At 38.9% G+C, this 17,889-nt stretch overlaps 1 protein-coding gene across 1 annotated transcript; it reads left to right on the top strand.

Annotated features, from left to right (window-relative positions):
• The first annotated feature begins 163 nt into the window (after window positions 1-163).
• On the top strand, window positions 164-13,650 carry LOC126379226 (transcriptional repressor protein YY1-like). Its single transcript, XM_050027917.1, has 12 exons — window positions 164-423; window positions 3,050-3,152; window positions 4,076-4,178; window positions 4,760-4,865; window positions 6,149-6,216; window positions 7,788-7,925; window positions 8,763-8,849; window positions 9,930-10,031; window positions 10,481-10,582; window positions 10,999-11,119; window positions 12,051-12,170; window positions 12,962-13,650. The coding sequence occupies exons 2-12, from the start codon at window positions 3,063-3,065 to the stop codon at window positions 13,089-13,091; spliced, it is 1,167 nt and encodes a 388-aa protein (XP_049883874.1). The 5' UTR covers window positions 164-423; window positions 3,050-3,062; the 3' UTR covers window positions 13,092-13,650.
• The last annotated feature ends 4,239 nt before the right edge of the window (window positions 13,651-17,889 follow it).

Below are 17,889 nucleotides of genomic sequence, written 5' to 3'. Positions count from 1 at the left end.
GTTTTATTCTAAAAATAATTTATGTGCTTGATTTGTCTGATTTAAACAAAATTTTACGAATTTGACAGTCGTAAACAAGTTTTAAATGGCAACATTAACAACTGTCAAAGTATTCTTTGTTCATGTATGGAAGCTTTATAATTCTTGTTCTTTCCACCTCGAGCGGCCGAAGAACGGGCGTCCATTTTGCTTCGCCATATTGAATTTGGTCGGACATCTTTGGACGCCATGTTTAGTCGGACATATTTTATAAACATTTTCGCGTAAATTTCAAATATTTTTGAGCCTAAATATCGAACTTTTTTTCACTGAAGCTTGGTGCATTGTTTTCGGTGAAAATTGCGGTGGAAATACTTGTGCCTACGCAGCAGTCCATAATAGTCTCCAGGGGGCCGAGCAGCTTTTGTTAGAAGATAAATAAAGGTAAACTATATTCTAAAAACATTCGTACTTTTTGACACTTTGTAACAAGTGTTTCTTATTTTCTGTGAAATTACTTGTTTAATGAGAGGTCTGGTGGTGGATGAATAGAGGTCATTTGTAGAGGATTTCGTGTGACGAAGCATTGGTGTGGTCGTTTTATATTTATCTAAAAAATTGAGTTTGTGCGACCGGCCGGCGACGGCTCCGTCGATACGACAGTCTACCGCTGCACTGTAGACTGTTTTTCTCGCCCCTACTCCTCATTTTACTTGCAACACTGGTCGAGGAAACACCTATTTTGCGTTTTGAAACTTTAATTACACGCATAAGGCTGTAATTTGATCGTATGACATTAATTCGCGTGTACATAAATGTAGCTATCGCCACATACTGCGATAAAAAATGTTTATTTACATTCTGTGACTTTATTTTTTTCGTAAATGTCGAAAATGAGTCACTTTTGATTCTAGAACAATGGATGTATTCATCCTAAACTGTAGAAGTAAGTAAATCAAACTTGGCAAATGGTTTTTTTTTTTTTTTTTCATTTAATCCTATTGAGACTGTTATCTTTATTATGAAGCTACAATGAAGCTTGGTATATTATTGAACTTAAAAAATTAACACACATACAATTCCGCCTTATATATTTAAAAGGATTTCAATACACCATACTTAAATTTTCTCCTCAAAAACAGTAAATGGAAAATTCCACTTGTTATTAACTCAGAATCATGAGCTGAATCGTCCCACTCAGTATTTGGTATGGCATCACTAACACCCTGTATAAATGTATAATAAATTGAGTAAATTCTGCTTAAGCTGGCAGAGGAAGACCTAGAAGGACTTACATTGACCAAATTGGAGATGTCCTTAGAAAGGGTTTAGTATGATCTACTCTGAACCGTTGTGCGTGTATGAAGCGATTGATAAATGTGGAGAAAGCAAGAGAATTGTGTCAGAATCGAAGCAAATGGAATTCTATAGTCTGCTTACCCCTGTGGGAAATAGGCGTGAGTTTATGTATGCATGTTTTTTTTTTTTTTTTAACCCCCTTTTTGCGCGCAATCTATCACCCTTGGATAATAAGCACTTCTTGTGGTGTATAGGTATCATTTTAGGTAAGCGACCAGTGTCGCTTCCTATTTTGGGCCTTAGTTGGCTAGATCCTGCGGCAGCCTCCTTCTTAGTCTTAGTTGTGTGTGCTCATCCATGAGCGGCCTGGCCAGTATATTAGGATGGGCTGTTATTCTGTTTTTGTAAGAGCAGCTTACATTTTTTAACTCTTCACTTACTGTTGGGATACCCAACTCTTTGTGTAATCTGCTATTGGTAATGTACGTATGCATGTAATAAAACTTTGTAATATTGACAGTGAATAAAAGCTTATTTTTATTTTGTATTAGATAGCTTAAAAATGTTACTCAGGCAAAGCCATATTGAGTTGCTAGCTTGCTAGTACTTATAAAACAAAGAAAGTAAGCTTTTATCTAGAAAATAATACATACTTTGATAATAGATATAATTAATATTAATTAACTATCCATCATTATTTAATGAAGCAATTTTTAAATTAATTTCTATGTAATTAATGTTTTTCACATTAGAATTGAGTAATTAAAGATCCTTTTTCACAAAAATCACATTAAAAACATGTAGGTACAGGTAGGTATGGGTACTAATATGTATACACTTTGATACCATGTCACATTACCTTTTTAGACAAATTAAACCGTAAGTCTCATTAAATTTCAAATATGATAGTGCGACAGGGTTCTAAAGAGGGTACATGATATTGCTCATGCCTGTACCTACTTTATTATTAAGTATTTTGCTCAGTGTAATATTTTTGATTGACGTAGTATATATAGGTAACTTTGTGTTAATTTTAATTTATCTTCACCTTATTTTAATTTATTCACAATTCCGCTAAAGTTCTCATACAGTGTGATAAGTGCACACCGTAAGTGAGTGTGTGTGTGTGGTGAGCCGTCAACGCTCCCCACTTGTTCGGCCAAGTAGGTAGAGAATACTATCTGCGGCAAGTCTACAATAACGCCAAAAAAGAAGAAAAAAAGAATGGTCATCCTATAAAGTTTAAGCAAATAGACTCACATTCATTAAGGAGTTTTTCTACAAAAGCGTCAAAAGTGTGTTGTAAATATTAAGTTATGTAGATAGTAACAGCCTTCGTGGTCTAGTGGTTAGAGCGTTAGGCTCACGATCTGGAGGCCCGGGTTCGATTCCCGATGAGGACATTGTCGAAATCACTTTGTGAGACTGTCCTTTGTTTGGTAAGGACTTTACAGGCTTGAATCACCTGATTGTCTGAAAAAATAAGTTCATTCCGTGCTTCAGAGGGCACGTTAAGCCGCTGGTCCCGGCTATTAGCCGTAAAAATACCTCCACCAACCCGCAGTGGAGCAGCGTGGTGGAGTATGCTCCATACCCTCTCCGGTTGATTGAGGGGAGGCCTGTGCCCGGCAGTGGGACGTATAAAAGTTCGTTCCCTCAAATTAAGATGTTATGGCTGTTAAAATAAAGTGCAATATCGGTTGTACAGTGTCGCTACTCGCCGTTGTGTGTGGTTGTCTATTTACTATATGAGGTCTATGTATCTTTTCAGATACTGGTTCACGATGATGAACCAGGAGATAATGTGCGAGGTGGAGATAGGCACCCACGGGTCCATGGTGGAGATAGATGGGGACGACCAGGTCGGAGTCAAGGCGAGTATTGGTTTTAGGAATATGAGCGCATCACTCTAAAACGTACGGTCACGAGTACTAATATGTATACACTTTGAAACCATGTCACATTAACTTTATTGACAAACTAGCTTTTGCCCGCGACTTCGCGTAGCGTGTATCTATATTACGCGGTTTAGATTTTTTCATACAAATGTTTTTTCCCACTAACCCCCGTTCCCGTGGGAATTTTGCAATATCCTGTTGCAAATAAGCTTTAGGTTTACTAAGGTACCTGCATGCCAAATTTCAAGCGTCTAACTTAAGCGGTTTAGATTTTTGATACAAAAGGATTTTCCCGCTAATTCCCGTTCCCGTGGGAATTTCGGGAATTCCTTTCTTAGTGCACCTCTACGGTACCTAAGCTACGTCCCTTCCAAATTTCAAGTGCCTACGTTTAGCCGTTTAGGCTGTGCGTTGATATGTCAGTCAGTCAGTTTCTCCTTTTATATATTTAGATTTAGATTAGATAAACCGCAAGTCTCATTAAATGTCAAATATGATACTGCGACAGGGTTCTAAAGTTAGTACATGCTATTGCTCATGACTGTACGAACAATGGGGCCGTAAGCATAGAATAAGGAATAATACTACGTATAGCGAAGAGCTCGGTGGCGCAGCGGTTCACGCGCTCGGTCTGCGATTGTTGAAGTTAAGCAACTTCCGCAAAGGCCGGTCATAGGATGGGTGACCACAAAAAAATAGTTTCTCGAGCTCCTCCGTGCTTCGGAAGGCACGCTAAGCCGTTGGTCCCGGTACTATTTACTGATGTAAGTAGTCGTTACATGAGCCATGTCAGGAGCCTTTAGCAGCTCAATAGCAACCCTGACACCAGGGTCGATGAGGTTGGTCATCCACCTCGCAACCCTCGTGATAGAAGAACTTATTGTATTTGTATCCAACAGTATGAGGAGATAGAGGCTGGGCAGTACGAGGAATACATCACAGATGACCAATACGAGGAGGTGGAGGAACAAGTCATCGGGGGCATGCAGCATCTTGAGGAAGGTCAGTGATGCATCATCAGTGATAAGACATTAAGACTGTTCACAGAAGAAGAAAGAATTTTCCAAAGAAAAGACGGGTTAAAAACGCCACATCGAAGCAATTCATCTCAAAAAGCAATATCGCTTTGACAGTTGCGCATATAAAAGTAAGTTCGTAATGCAATCAAATGTCAAATAGCAATATTGCTTTCTTAGATGAATCGCTTCGATGTGGCCATTTTAACGCCCAAGATGTATAATTGATTATAAAACGTAACAATGATTCAAAATTTTATAGCTTTCTTTACGCTCGTTAGATAGAATGTTTGTTCAAAAAAATATTTTGTATAAAATATAAATTTACGTACAAAAATAAAGAAAAAATTGGAACTGGAAACCTCGGGCTTAAGAGGTTAAAACGAATTGTTATTGTTTTTGTTATTGTTGTTGTGAATAAATTGATTTGTTTCAATTAACAACATGTGATGTTGCAGCGTGGTGGAGTATGCTCCATACCCCCTCCGGTTGATTGAGGGGAGGCCTGTGCCCAGCAGTGGGAGGTATATAGGCTGTTTATGTTATGTAGGTGTATGTTGTTTCCAGTTGGAAGTGAAGAGGTGATCCTCCCGGGCATATCTGGGGAGGAGGGCCTGGCCACCACCGACAGCCCCTATGACCCTGTCTACCCCACTCCGCCATCCACGAGCAGGTTAGTTAAAAATCTTCTTAAATCAGGGATATGAGACTCCTGATATTTCGACACTGTTGCAAATGCCATGATCACGGGATGACTGATGAGATTGCAGTGGAGTAGGTAGATCCATAATTTTCTACGGGCAGACATATCTGTCTACCCTCTTTCTTTGCCGCTTGTTTATGTTTTTGATATCGGAATGTTCGGTACCATCTGAACTCGCACCAAACTCACTACGACAAACCGCACTCACTGTGTCCTCACGTTCATGAAACTTGCAGCAGGGTCGAAATATCGGGAGTCTCATATCCCTGATTTAAACGCGGTAAGAACCCGTTATTATGTGTTTTAATTATGATAATAACTAAACTAAAACAATGTAAAAATCTTCCTATCGTGTGGGATATGAGGTTGATGACCAACCTCATCAACCCTGGTGTCAGGATTATTATTAAAAATATAGTTAAAAAATATTTTTTCTGTTTATAGTCATCACTAATAGGCTAATTAATGTATATGTGTGTCGTAGATTTTACCTAAATAAACTTTTTTATTATTTTTTAATTTCCAACTAGTCAATTCAGTTACTTTTTACTAAACGTCAAAACACGAACAAACAAACTATGGAATTTGTATGAAAAAGCACACTGTGACGTCATGGAAAAAGGTGATAAAATGTCGGACCTAGTTTTTCTTGATTAAAATTCATAAATAATTTAAATAGAAAAAAAAAAATGTTTTACCCGTTAGTAAACCCCCCCCCCCCCCTCCATTTTAGGGCAGTGGTTAGAAAAATAGAAAAAGACAAAGTAGTCATTGGTGCTAATTCCTGTAAATACAATCTAATTTTATTTTAAGTTATATCTGTCATTTTCTTATCCGCCGAAAAGGAAAGGGACGGGTAATCGACAAGCATAAAATTTATGGAACACACGTCAATTTTAAGGACAAATCTAAAACAACCGTCTAAAAATTTTACATCAGTCAATAACCCGACACAGGTAAGTAGACAGCACGTCAAACGGATTGCATACCAACGACGTACCTTTTTGATTCGCCCGGGTTCATTTACTCATTCTTCCTAAAATTAAGAGCTGTGAATCATCCGTCCCTTTCCTTTTCGACGGATATGAAAATGACGGATATAACTTAAAATAAAATTAGGCGGTGTCTGCAGGAATCGGGGCCATTGTCCACTTAAAACTCACGTCTATTCGTCGCTTCGTTTTTGCCGTGAAAGACGGACAAACAATATTAATAATATTAGTATAGTTTTTATCTCTACGACTGCGTTTCAGGAGAGGGCGCGGCAGACCTCGAGCCAACCAGAACACTACAAGCAACATCCATCACTTGATGCCTATTGGTAAGTAGATTCACTCTTATCGTGTTGATGGTTATAAGATAGAAGAGCTATACTCTCTCTTAACACCACCAGGTTAGTCTGGAGTTATACACACAAACACACACACACAGGCACACACACACACGCATGCACTCACGCACGCGCACACACACATACACACACACACACACTCATCAATTAAATTTCTTAGTTTAAAACTTAAACATGCATACATATAGGTAACTAATGTTAAGACATCCGGGAAGTACATCTGGAGCACTGGTGATCCCGAAACACAGGCTCTGGCTTATCTCGGGCGCCAGTCTCCACTCGTACATACCCTTCAATTGTGCATTATTTTGTGAAACCCATTTATGTACATTGTGGAGAACAAATAAAAAGATCTTTTATTATTATTATTATTTAATTATTGTAATAAGTTAAATAAATAATATAATTTTATTGTTATATATATATATATATATATATATATATATATATATATATATATATATATAAAATAAAGCTTAGTTACTGATAATTACTTAAAAATAATAATAGTATAAGTAGGTAGTATATATTATATAATTTCTAAATTCTAAAGTAAGTTTAGTTATATAAAAATAGTTTATATTTTTTTATTTTTAAGTTATTGTTGGAATACTTTTGCGGTGCCCTTACAGGGTGTCACATGCTTGTACATTATTTACTTTAAGAACTGTAAGGTTCATCATATCCATCTTTGGACTTCGTATCAACAGTGGCTGCAAGTTGTCTTTGATTACTTGTGGCTCTGCCCACCCCATTAGGGATTACGGGCGTGAGTTTATGTATGTGTATGTTTAAGAACTGTAAGCCACCATGTGACATGCAACAAATAAATAAATAAATGGCAAACTAAATAGTCGGCCCAAAACTTGGCAACAAGTATGGCGCTATCTGCAGCGCTCATCAGCAACGGCCTCCGCGGTCCAGTGGTTTGAGCATTGGGCTCACAATCCGGAGATAAAAACTTTTTGAAGTTAATTTATACGTTTTCCATATTGAAATCAGAATCAGAAATCAGAATCATTTATTCAACGTAATTATCATGGATAAACTTCTTAAAGGTCAATGTAACATTTTTGAATTTACGTCATTTCGCAAGGTGTTATGGCTGAGGAGAAGAAATGACAAGAAACTGTAACAGCAACACATCTTTTAAATCAATGAGGGTACATTACAAGTTATTTAATAACTAGAGGAACACATTCAATTCAATACCAGACATTTTTATCATTTAGGTAATCATTAATCTTATAATAAGCTTTTTTACATAAAGTAAGCTTCACGTGAGCTTTAAATTTATTCTCTGACAAATTTAAAATATTATCTGGTATTTAATTGTAAAAACGTATACATAACCCCATAAAAGATGAATTTAATTTACTTAATCTAGAATTTTGAACAACAATTTTATTTTTATTCCTTGTATTGTAAGTATGCCTTTCACAGTTTCTCGGAAGGAGAGATACATTTTTAATTATGTATTATATATATTATTCAGATCTCACAACTCACGATACAGGATTCTAATATGTTTGCATGGCCAGGTGAAGTCCCGATGGGGCTGATGGAGGGCGTGGCCGGCGGGCGCGGCACGGCGCGCCGCTGGGAGCAGAAGCAGGTGCAGATCAAGACCATGGAGGGGGAGTTCTCCGTCACCATGTGGGCCACAGGAGAGGACGACGGTCAGTAATCATTATACTGGGTGTTAGTGACATCGTAACGAATACTGAGGGGGTTGATTCAGACCATGATTCTCAGTTAAAATCAAGTGGAATTTTCCGTCGCAAAATTCATGTTTATATTTGTTTTTCTTTTAATTATTTTCAGTTTTATACATCGAAAATTCCACTTGACATTAACTCAGAATAATGAACTGAATCAGCCCTCTCAGTATTCGTTACGATGTCACTTACACCTCGTACAAGTATATACAGGTAGCCATACAATTAGGTATGGGTGTTAGTGACACCGTAACGAATACTGAGGGGGATGGTTCAGACCATGATTCTGAGTTAATATCAAGTGAAATTTCATGTCGAAAATTTTTTGAAATATTTTGTGTTTATTAAAATTATTTTCCGTTCCATACTTTTGCGACGGAAAATTCCACTTGATATAAAGTCAGAATCATGGCCCAAATCATCCCTCAAAATTTTCGTTACGATGTCACTAACACCCTGTATTATTTTATTTTTTTTTTAATAAAAAAAAATCTTAAATCTAATAAAAAAGAGTTTGCGATGGAAAATTCCATTTGATATCAACCCAGAATCATGGTCTGAATCATCCCCCTCAGTATTAGTTACGATGTCACTAACACCCTGTATACATTACAGGCAGATATATTTTATTGTCAAAGAGGAACACCGTTGAGTTTTAGTGGGTATACCGGGTGGCGACACCCGGGGAGTCCCACATAACCACGTCGTCCCCCCGGGCGGCGTGGTATGCGTAACGCATTTCCCAACGTCAAAAAAAAAGATATATTTTATTGTTAATACAAAGTTTTGATATCGCAGATGATGGTTCGAACCCTGAACCAGACCCCGACTACACGGAGTACATGACCGGCAAGAAGAACATACTCGGTAACGAGACCATGCCTGGTGAGTCATAAAAAAAAAAATAATGTATCAACATCCCCCTCCGGTTGATTGAGGCTTGTGGCCAGCAGTGGGACGTATATAGGCTATTTATCTAAGCGGTACAAATAAAAAAAAATACACACAGTCACACACACAGTCAAGTACAGTCATGAGCAATATAATGTACCCACTTTGGACTCTGTCGCACTAACATATTTGACATTTAGTGAGACTTACTAATAATTAATTTGTCAAAAAAGTTAATGTGACATGGTACCAAAGTGTATACATATTAATGCTCGTGGCCGTACGCTTCGGACGAATTTACCTCAAGTGCACTTTTCACTAACATACCCCTGTTGGGGATAGTGGATGTACCTCCGTACAACCATCGCAAGATGAACTAAGTACCCACACCTCACCGAGCTTTCTGTTAGACCAACGTGATAGGTGAGCCGTATCGCCGTCTATAATGGTGGAGCTGCACTTAAGATAAATTAATAACGCACCGGTGCAAGTCAAGGGTGAAAGGACAAAGGACAGGTTAGGTCTGGCTGGCAGGCTGTCTGCTACTTGGTGAAACACCCCAAGACACAACAGTCGTTACAACGACAGTCGTTAGACAACGTTACAACGGCTTACTTCTCAAACGTTGTGGTACACCACATGACCCTAGTTACTTATCTTTTTTTAACGGCCTCCGTAGTCCAGTGGTTGAGCGTTGGGCTCGCAATCCGGAGGTCCCTGGGTTCGAATCCCAGTGGGGACATATCACAAAAATTACTTTGTGGTTCCTAGTTTGGTTAGGACATTACAAGCTGATCACCTGGTTGTCCGAAAGTAAGACGAACCGTGCTTCGGAAGGCACGTTAAGCCGTTGGTCCCGGTTACTACTTACTGATGTAAGTACGTAGTCGTTATATGAACCATGTCAGGGGCCTTTGGTGGCTCAATAGTAACCCTGACACCAGGGTTGATGAAGTTGGTAATTCACCTCACAACCCACACGATATAAGAAGAACACTTATCTTTTATTATTTAATGCTATACCTGAAAAACTTGATAAAGGCAGCGGCTAATTTGTAACTGTGTTTATTCCAGGGCTGGACCTGTCTGACCCCAAGCAGCTGGCGGAGTTCGCGCGGCCAGGACACAAGATCCGACTAAAGAAACCATCTCCGGAGTCTTCCGACCGGACTATAGGTATGTTTGACCGCTTTTATATATAAAATGCTAATCTAGAAATAGAAACCAGTCTCAAAATGATCACAAATAAAATCTAAAGAAAATAAAGACACCAAGAAGTCAAGTTGAATTTTCCGTCGCCAAATTACGGAACTGAAAATAAAAAATAATAATTTATTATATAATAATCTCTTCACATACTTGTATTTGACACACACACACACTCACACAGGATTGCTTACTTAAAATACATTGTTTGTTATATTATCATTCAACAATTCAAAAACATAGTTTAACTTGTGTTAAGTTCTAAGTATTGCTTGATGAGTAAAAAAAACACTAAAATTTTCACGAATTTTCCGACAGGAAATTCTATTTGATATCTACTCAGAATCATGGTCTGAATCATTGCCCAAAGTTTTCGTTGCGATGACACTAACACCCTGATACATTGTTTGGTTCCCCAGCGTGTCCCCACAAGGGCTGCACGAAGATGTTCCGTGATAACTCCGCCATGAGGAAGCATCTCCATACGCACGGGCCGCGCGTGCACGTGTGCGCTGAATGCGGTGAGATAAATGTTTCTTTCTTTCTTTTCTTTTTTTTCTTTAGATAACATTTATTACTTACCTTAAGGAGCTCAGTGGTGCAGCGGTAAACGCGCTCGGTCTGCGACTGTTGAAGTTAAGCAACTCTTCGCAAAGGCCGGTCATAAGATGGGTGACCACAAAAAAAAAGTTTTCATCTCGAGCTCCTCCGTGCTTCGGAAGGCACGTTAAGCCGTTGGTCCCGGCTGCATTAGCAGTTGTTAATAACCATCAATCCGCACTGGGCCCGCGTGATGGTTTAAGGCCCGATCTCCCTATCCATCCATAGGGAAGGCCCGTGCCCCAGCAGTGGGGACGTTAATGGGCTGGTGATGATGATGACACGACCCAATTGGGATGTGTTGAGCTTATGTTATGTTTACGTCATTATATTGCAGGAAAAGCGTTCGTGGAGAGTTCGAAGCTGAAGAGACATCAGCTGGTGCACACTGGAGAGAAGCCCTTTCAATGCACCTTCGAGGGGTGCGGGAAACGGTTCTCATTAGACTTTAACCTAAGGTAAAAATACAAATACAGGTTGTTAGTGACATCGTAACGAATACTGAGGGGGATGATTCAGACCATGATTCTGAGTTGATATCAAGTGGAATTTTCCGTCGCAAAATTCATGTTTCTTTTTTTAGTTTTTTTAAATTATTTTCAATTCTATACTCTTGCGATTGAAAATTCCACTTGATATTAACTCAGAATAATGAACCAAATCAGCCAAAATCGAATACTGCCCTCAGTATTCGTTACGATGTCACTTACACCCCTTACCAGTACATACAGGTAGCCATACAAGTAGGTATGGGTGTATTAGGTCTGTCTTTATTCAAATTCAAATAATTTATTTCAGAAAATATAAATTCCATAGTTGTTAGTAATATGACTTATACATAACATACATAAACAGCCTATATATGTCCCACTGCTGGGCACAGGCCTCCCCTCAATCAACCGGAGGGGGTATGGAGCATTAACTAGCCTACTAACACCACCATCCAATGGTTAGCAATGGGACACTCAAGTTTATTTAGTAATAAGAATTCCATAATTTATCTTATCCATAATTATCCATAATTTATCTATCGTACACGACAGCGAAATGAGGAGATCCGCAGGAGAACTAAAGTCACCGACATAGCTCGGAGAATTGCAAAGCTGAAGTGGCAGTGGGCAGGACACATAGCGAGGAGAACCGATGGCCGCTGGGGCGGAAAGGTTCTGGAGTGGCGACCACGTGTCGGACGACGCTCAGTGGGTAGGCCCGCTACAAGGTGGACCGACGATCTGGTGAAGGTCGCGGGAAACCGCAGCGCAGGACCGATCGTCGTGGAGATCCTTGGGGGAGGCCTATGCCCAGCAGTGGGCGTCGTACGGCTGATGATGATGATGATGATGCTAGTACACGCACGACCCAATTGAACTTTAAACTTGTGTGTTACAGAACGCACGTCCGTATACACACGGGCGACCGGCCGTACGTGTGTCCGTTCGACGGGTGTAACAAGAAGTTCGCGCAGAGCACCAACCTCAAGTCGCACATACTCACACACGCCAAGGCGAAGTTAGTATATATTATACTTTTGACCCTTATCTCCGTCTATAATGTTCAGTTCAGTTAACGGCCTCCATGGTCCAGTCCAAAATCCAAAACAAATTATATACAATGGCCCCGATTCCTGCAGATACCTCCTAATTTTATTTTAAATTATACCCGTCACTTTCTTATCCGCCGAAAAGGGATGATTACCAACAAGTTAATTTTAAAATGAATGAATAACCTGTGCGAATAAAATAGGCATTTCGCTTGTATGGAATCCGTTTTTTAGATGGCCGAAATTTTTTAGATGGTTCGTTTAGATTTCTGCTTAAAATTGACGTGTATTCCATAAATTTTATGCCTGTCGATTACCCGTCCCTTTCTTTTTCAATTGATAAGAAAATGACAGGTATAACATAAAATGAAATTAGATGTCGTCTGCAGGAATTTGCACCAATTAACACTTAAACTTAAAAAGCCCGCCTCCAATCGTACCTGGCGCAAATGTACCCATAATGCTGGCTGCGTTTCCACGTTGAATAGCCAGCAATATGCGTTGCACAAGGTACGGTCACGAGCATTAATATGTATACACTTTGGTACCCTGTCACATTAACTTTTTTGACAAAATCGAACTAAGTCTCACTAAATGTCAAATATGTTAGTGCGACAGAATCCTAAAGTTGGTACATTTTATTGCTCATGACTGTACGATCTTGAATTGTTGAAAACTACTTAGTTAAGAGACTTTTTGTAATTATTTCTTTTTATTTTGGTGCAATAAAGTGTATTTGTATTGTATTGTATACTTTCAGATCAAGAAACTCCCTGTCCCGGAACGGTGGCAGTTCCTACGAGTCAGCTCGGACGACCCCACAGTACGTCCAGCTGGAGATGTCCCCGGACGACTCTAATCCACAACTCATCTTCTACACGCACGAGTGAGAGGGAATCGCGTCCGAGCGGACCGAACATTGTGACAGTGATTTGTGACTAAAGTGGCGCAGTTTGTGACGAAGTGGCCCAGTTTGTGACGAAGTGGCCCAGTTTGTGACGAAGTGGCCCTGTGTGTGACCAAGTGGCCCAGTTTGTGACGAAGTGGCGCAGTTTGTGACAAAGTGGCGCTTTTAGTGTTAAAAATGGAAATGTTGGGAGATTTTTAAATGGACTGATTTTAAAATGTTTAGTGCAAGTGACTTGTATGGGAAAGAAATTGGTGTAGAAAAAAGTCTATAAGATAATTCGGTTTAAGTTTAGAAATGACAGCAGTTATTTTTAATGTGGTTTTAAAAACAAGCTTAAAATTATGTTATAAGGGTATCATCAACAATGGTATTTGGAAATATCGAATCTTTCGTATACATTGTTAATTCGTATCGGGAGCAGACCTCACTCCCTCTGGGTTTTATTCACAGAATAGAAGAAAGAGTTTGGCAGGGCCAAGTGAACGCGAAACGCGCGCCATACAAGTATGAGCAAATAGTTCATACTTCAACTTTGCACTCCACTCGTCCGCAAACTTTACGACGCACGGAGCTCCGCGATAGTATATTAAAAGGTCGTCTTGTGCATTATAACTTGCAAGGCAAACAATCTAATATCGACTATCATGCAAGGAGATTCCTCCTTATCGCAGGAATGCTAAAAACCAAAGTCATGATAAAATTGCAGCCTATCACACATCCTCTTAAGACCGAGATTTCCAGACACAATAGTTAAACAATGGGGTTTGGATTTATAAAGAACATTCGGTCTTAGGAGGATACATTGCCGGTAAAGTGGCTATGGAATTTGACAAGCAGTGCAGTCATGAGCAAATATAATGTACCCACTTTAGGACTCTGTCGCACTAACATATTTGACATTTAGTGAGACTTACAGTTGAATTTGTCAAAAAAGTCAATGTGACATGGTACCAAAGTGTATACATATTAATGCTCGTGACCTTACAGCTGTCGTAGTTATCTGTTTGCAGGAGTAGTAGTAAAAGAGAGTGGAGTTGAACCGGCGACAGCGGTTCTCATGCAAAATGCGCGTTAGGGCCTTTCCATACTCTTTCTTCTGTTTCGTGGTTTTATTTTAGTTTTAAATGCCCGCAAGCCGCTAAAGAGTAAGGGGGCGGGCTCCCCCCTTCAGGTCATTGATCTCATAACCCACACGAGAGCAAATTCGATAAAATCTTGAATACATCATATGGGAATATATAACATAAACAGCCTATATACGTCCCACTGCTGGGCACAGGCCTCCCCTCAATCAACCGGAGGGGGTAAGGAGCATACTCCACCACGCTGCTCCACTGCGGGTTGGTGGAGGTGTTTTTACGGCTAATAGCCGGGACCAACGGCTTAACGTGCCCTCCGAAACACGGAATCATCTTACTTTTTCGGACAATCAGGTGATTCAAGCCTGAAAAGTCCTTACCAAACAAAGGACAGTCTCACAAAGTGATTTCGACAATGTCCCCATCGGGAATCGAACCCGGACAGATCGTGAGCCTAACGCTCTAACCACTAGACCACGGAGGCTGTTTATGGGAATATATAATTCGGTGCGAACATAGCCTTAGGGGCAGAAGTCACTTGCAAACTCTAGAAATGTTAACAGAAAGGATACGAAACAGGAAATATTAGTGTAAAAATCAATGAATTGATAATAATAAACTTAATTACATGTAGAAATGTTTTAGTTTTTATACAAAATTGGGCCTGAGCAAATGTGTTAAATATTGTGTAAGTCTTCAATCTCAGAGACAGAGGAAGTTTGTCCGAAATAGAGGTTTATATTGACGCTCTGTCACTAGAGAATGCAGTCCCAACTGGAGATCGCAAATTCGAAATCCCGCGGGAAATATTAGTCTTGCGAGATCCCGAAATTTTCGCAAATTGGTCCCAAAATAAGCAGCTGAACAGTGTTATGGGTGAATATCAAAATGTGCCGAGTTTGGTGGCGAACTTTCATATAATTTTTTCGTGAAAAATTGGGTTCCGACATCCATTTTCATGTCGGAACCCAGGATCCTTTTGGATCTTTTTCATATCGGAACCCAATTTTTCACGAAAAAATTATATGAAATTTCGCCACCAAACTTGAAATTTTGATATTCACCCTTATACATATATGTATTTCTTTGCTGCCAGTTCTCCATAGAGGTACCCAATATAAGTTCTAATAAGCCTAACACTGAATTTTATTTACGAATATGTGTACGAGTGGTAGGTATTAAATTAAAAAGGCAATTATTGTCTCAAAATACGCTTGAAAACTATTCTTGTACATTTTGTACTATATGCCAAAAAATGTATCATAGTTATGTAATTTTTATAATTATAATAAAAGAAGAATGCATACTAACTACAGAAACGAGCCGAAAATTTTTAAGTTGCTAACCCTGTTCACAGATGTCCAATCATAAATGAGGATTTATCAGTGTTGCCACATTAGACGTTTAAAATTATCTAAAAGTATATAAAATTTTAAAGTACCTATTTGCCTAATTTTATTTCCAAAAAGTATGCATTCTTCATAAACACGCAGTGAGCGATAGTAAGAAAAAAAATATTTTTTTTGTACAACGTCATTCGTTCTAAGATCGTGACGACAGAGGGCAGTGGAGCGGAACGGTTTATTTATTTATACATAAGGAATCAATTGTTTTAAAACACATAATAACGGGTTCTTACCGCGTTTAAAGAAAATTATGGATCTACCTACTCCACTCCAATCTCACCAGTCATCCCGTGATCATGGCACTTGCAACAGTGTCGAAATATCGGGAGTCTCATATCCCTGATTTAAACACGGGAAGAACGGGTTCTTCCCGGGTTATTATGTGTTTTAATTATAAGGAATCAATTTTGAATTCCGATTTGGGCCCACTGAATTCGACTTTATGAGTTTAAATTGAAAATTGAAATGAGTTTAAAATGTTTGAATCGTAGATAATTGATATAGCGTGGTTTCCAGGATCTGTGTCCGGTTAATGGCAATGGGCTTAAAAACGCCAAAAAAAACATCACATGATTAATGGCGTGATGCTATTTTTAATATGTATGGAAGGGACCAAACATGGTATGATGAACAGTGTCAGGGGTGATCATCACATCGCCAGTACACTACAGCAGATTTTGTCGGTTTTTACGACATGCCCGGGAAGATAAGCAGCTGAATGAGTTGTTTTTTACTCGCTCCTTAAGTTTTTCATAGCGTTTCCCCGCCTCCCGCTGTCCGAAACTGCGACTTACACCTTACACCCATATTCTGACATGTTAACTCGAATCTTCCTCGACTCCCGTCCTTAGATGAGGAGACTTTAAGGAAGACCTCGAACTCACCTCAAATCGGTATCCTTAGATGGCGTCTCAACCGTATCTCGAGTTTACTCCAGCATGGCATGACGTCATTACTTTCGTGTTATCATGTTGGCAGTATGTTTTTTTTTTTTTGACGTGACTTATTGTAGATTTGCCGCAGATGGCATTAACTACTTGGCCGGACAAATGGGGAGCGCTGAAGGCTCTCTCTCACCCGGTACAACGTTTAAGACAACAGGCCTGAGGGTGCCCGGTTGGGCGCGAACCTCGGCTCAGGGCGTCGTCTGAGAGGAAAAATATTTGAAAGAATTAATCGACCCTAGTGGGTCGATAGCGATAAGCGCTGAATGAGGGAAAAAAATGTCAACTTAGAATACCAATGCCAAATACCAAAAACCATGCTCAGAGGCCGAGTTGAATGAAAGTCTCGAGTAAACATCTTAGAATACGGGTATAAAAATCTACATGTAAAATGTTGCCATTTTAAACCTATCAAAAAGTTGATAAAATGTTTTTTTTTAATATGAATTAATTTTGATAATTTAACAATGGCACTTTTACATGTATGTTGCTAAAGTAGATTTATTTTCAATTTAAAACTATTAAGTGAATAACCGCAGTTTGTAACTGCTTTCTACGTTTGGTCATTGAAGGATAATTTGTCATTGGTCATGGAAGCGATCGCTTGAAGCGATTAGGCCGCGAAATGCTATTACTTTTTTATTATGCAATAAAAAATTTTATCATATTTCTTGCATCTTGCTCCAAAATCTATGTAAAAATATGCTCTAGTGACCATTCAAGTTGTCATCTAAGGTTTTTGTAATGACTGATTGTAAATAACTAATTTCTTTGTCAAGGTCCAAGTATACACATATTGCTGTATTCGAAAATATAAATAGTTAAATTAGAAATAAAATTCAAAAGGAATTTGGCCCGATTTTCTAAAACTGGCAACATTGGCCAAAACCGACCAATTACGAAACACGATTTTGCAATGTTGTCATTTTTTTACTGTAAAATTGTAATTAGTAATAGTATTTTAGGGGCTTCAAATTGTTATTTTCGAATATTGCAATATTAAATAATTTGTTCTCAAATGTTGAGACGAATAAAGTGTAAATATTTATATAAAAATACTTTTTTATTTTTTATCCTTTTGATTTCACCCCAAGATAAAGATGCATATGTTATCCATTAAATTAGAAAGTTAAAGGAAGGAAAATCTGTACAGCGCCATCTACGTATATATTGTCTTTGGTGAACGTAGCCTGGATAGTCGCTCGTTAGGGATGTGCCGAATATTCGCTTCAAATAATGTATTCGGCTCTCCGGTTTTTTCTATGCTACCATTATTTATTCTATGCTACCAGTGTGTCCGCGAAACGACTGGTTTGATCAATCAAACAGAACCCGTACAAACAATACCT

Source organism: Pectinophora gossypiella, chromosome 28 (genome assembly GCF_024362695.1).
Source record: "Pectinophora gossypiella chromosome 28, ilPecGoss1.1, whole genome shotgun sequence".
Taxonomy (NCBI): Eukaryota; Metazoa; Arthropoda; class Insecta; order Lepidoptera; family Gelechiidae; genus Pectinophora; species Pectinophora gossypiella.
Note: the sequence above shows the minus strand (reverse complement) of the source record. Positions and strands in the feature narration are given on the sequence as shown.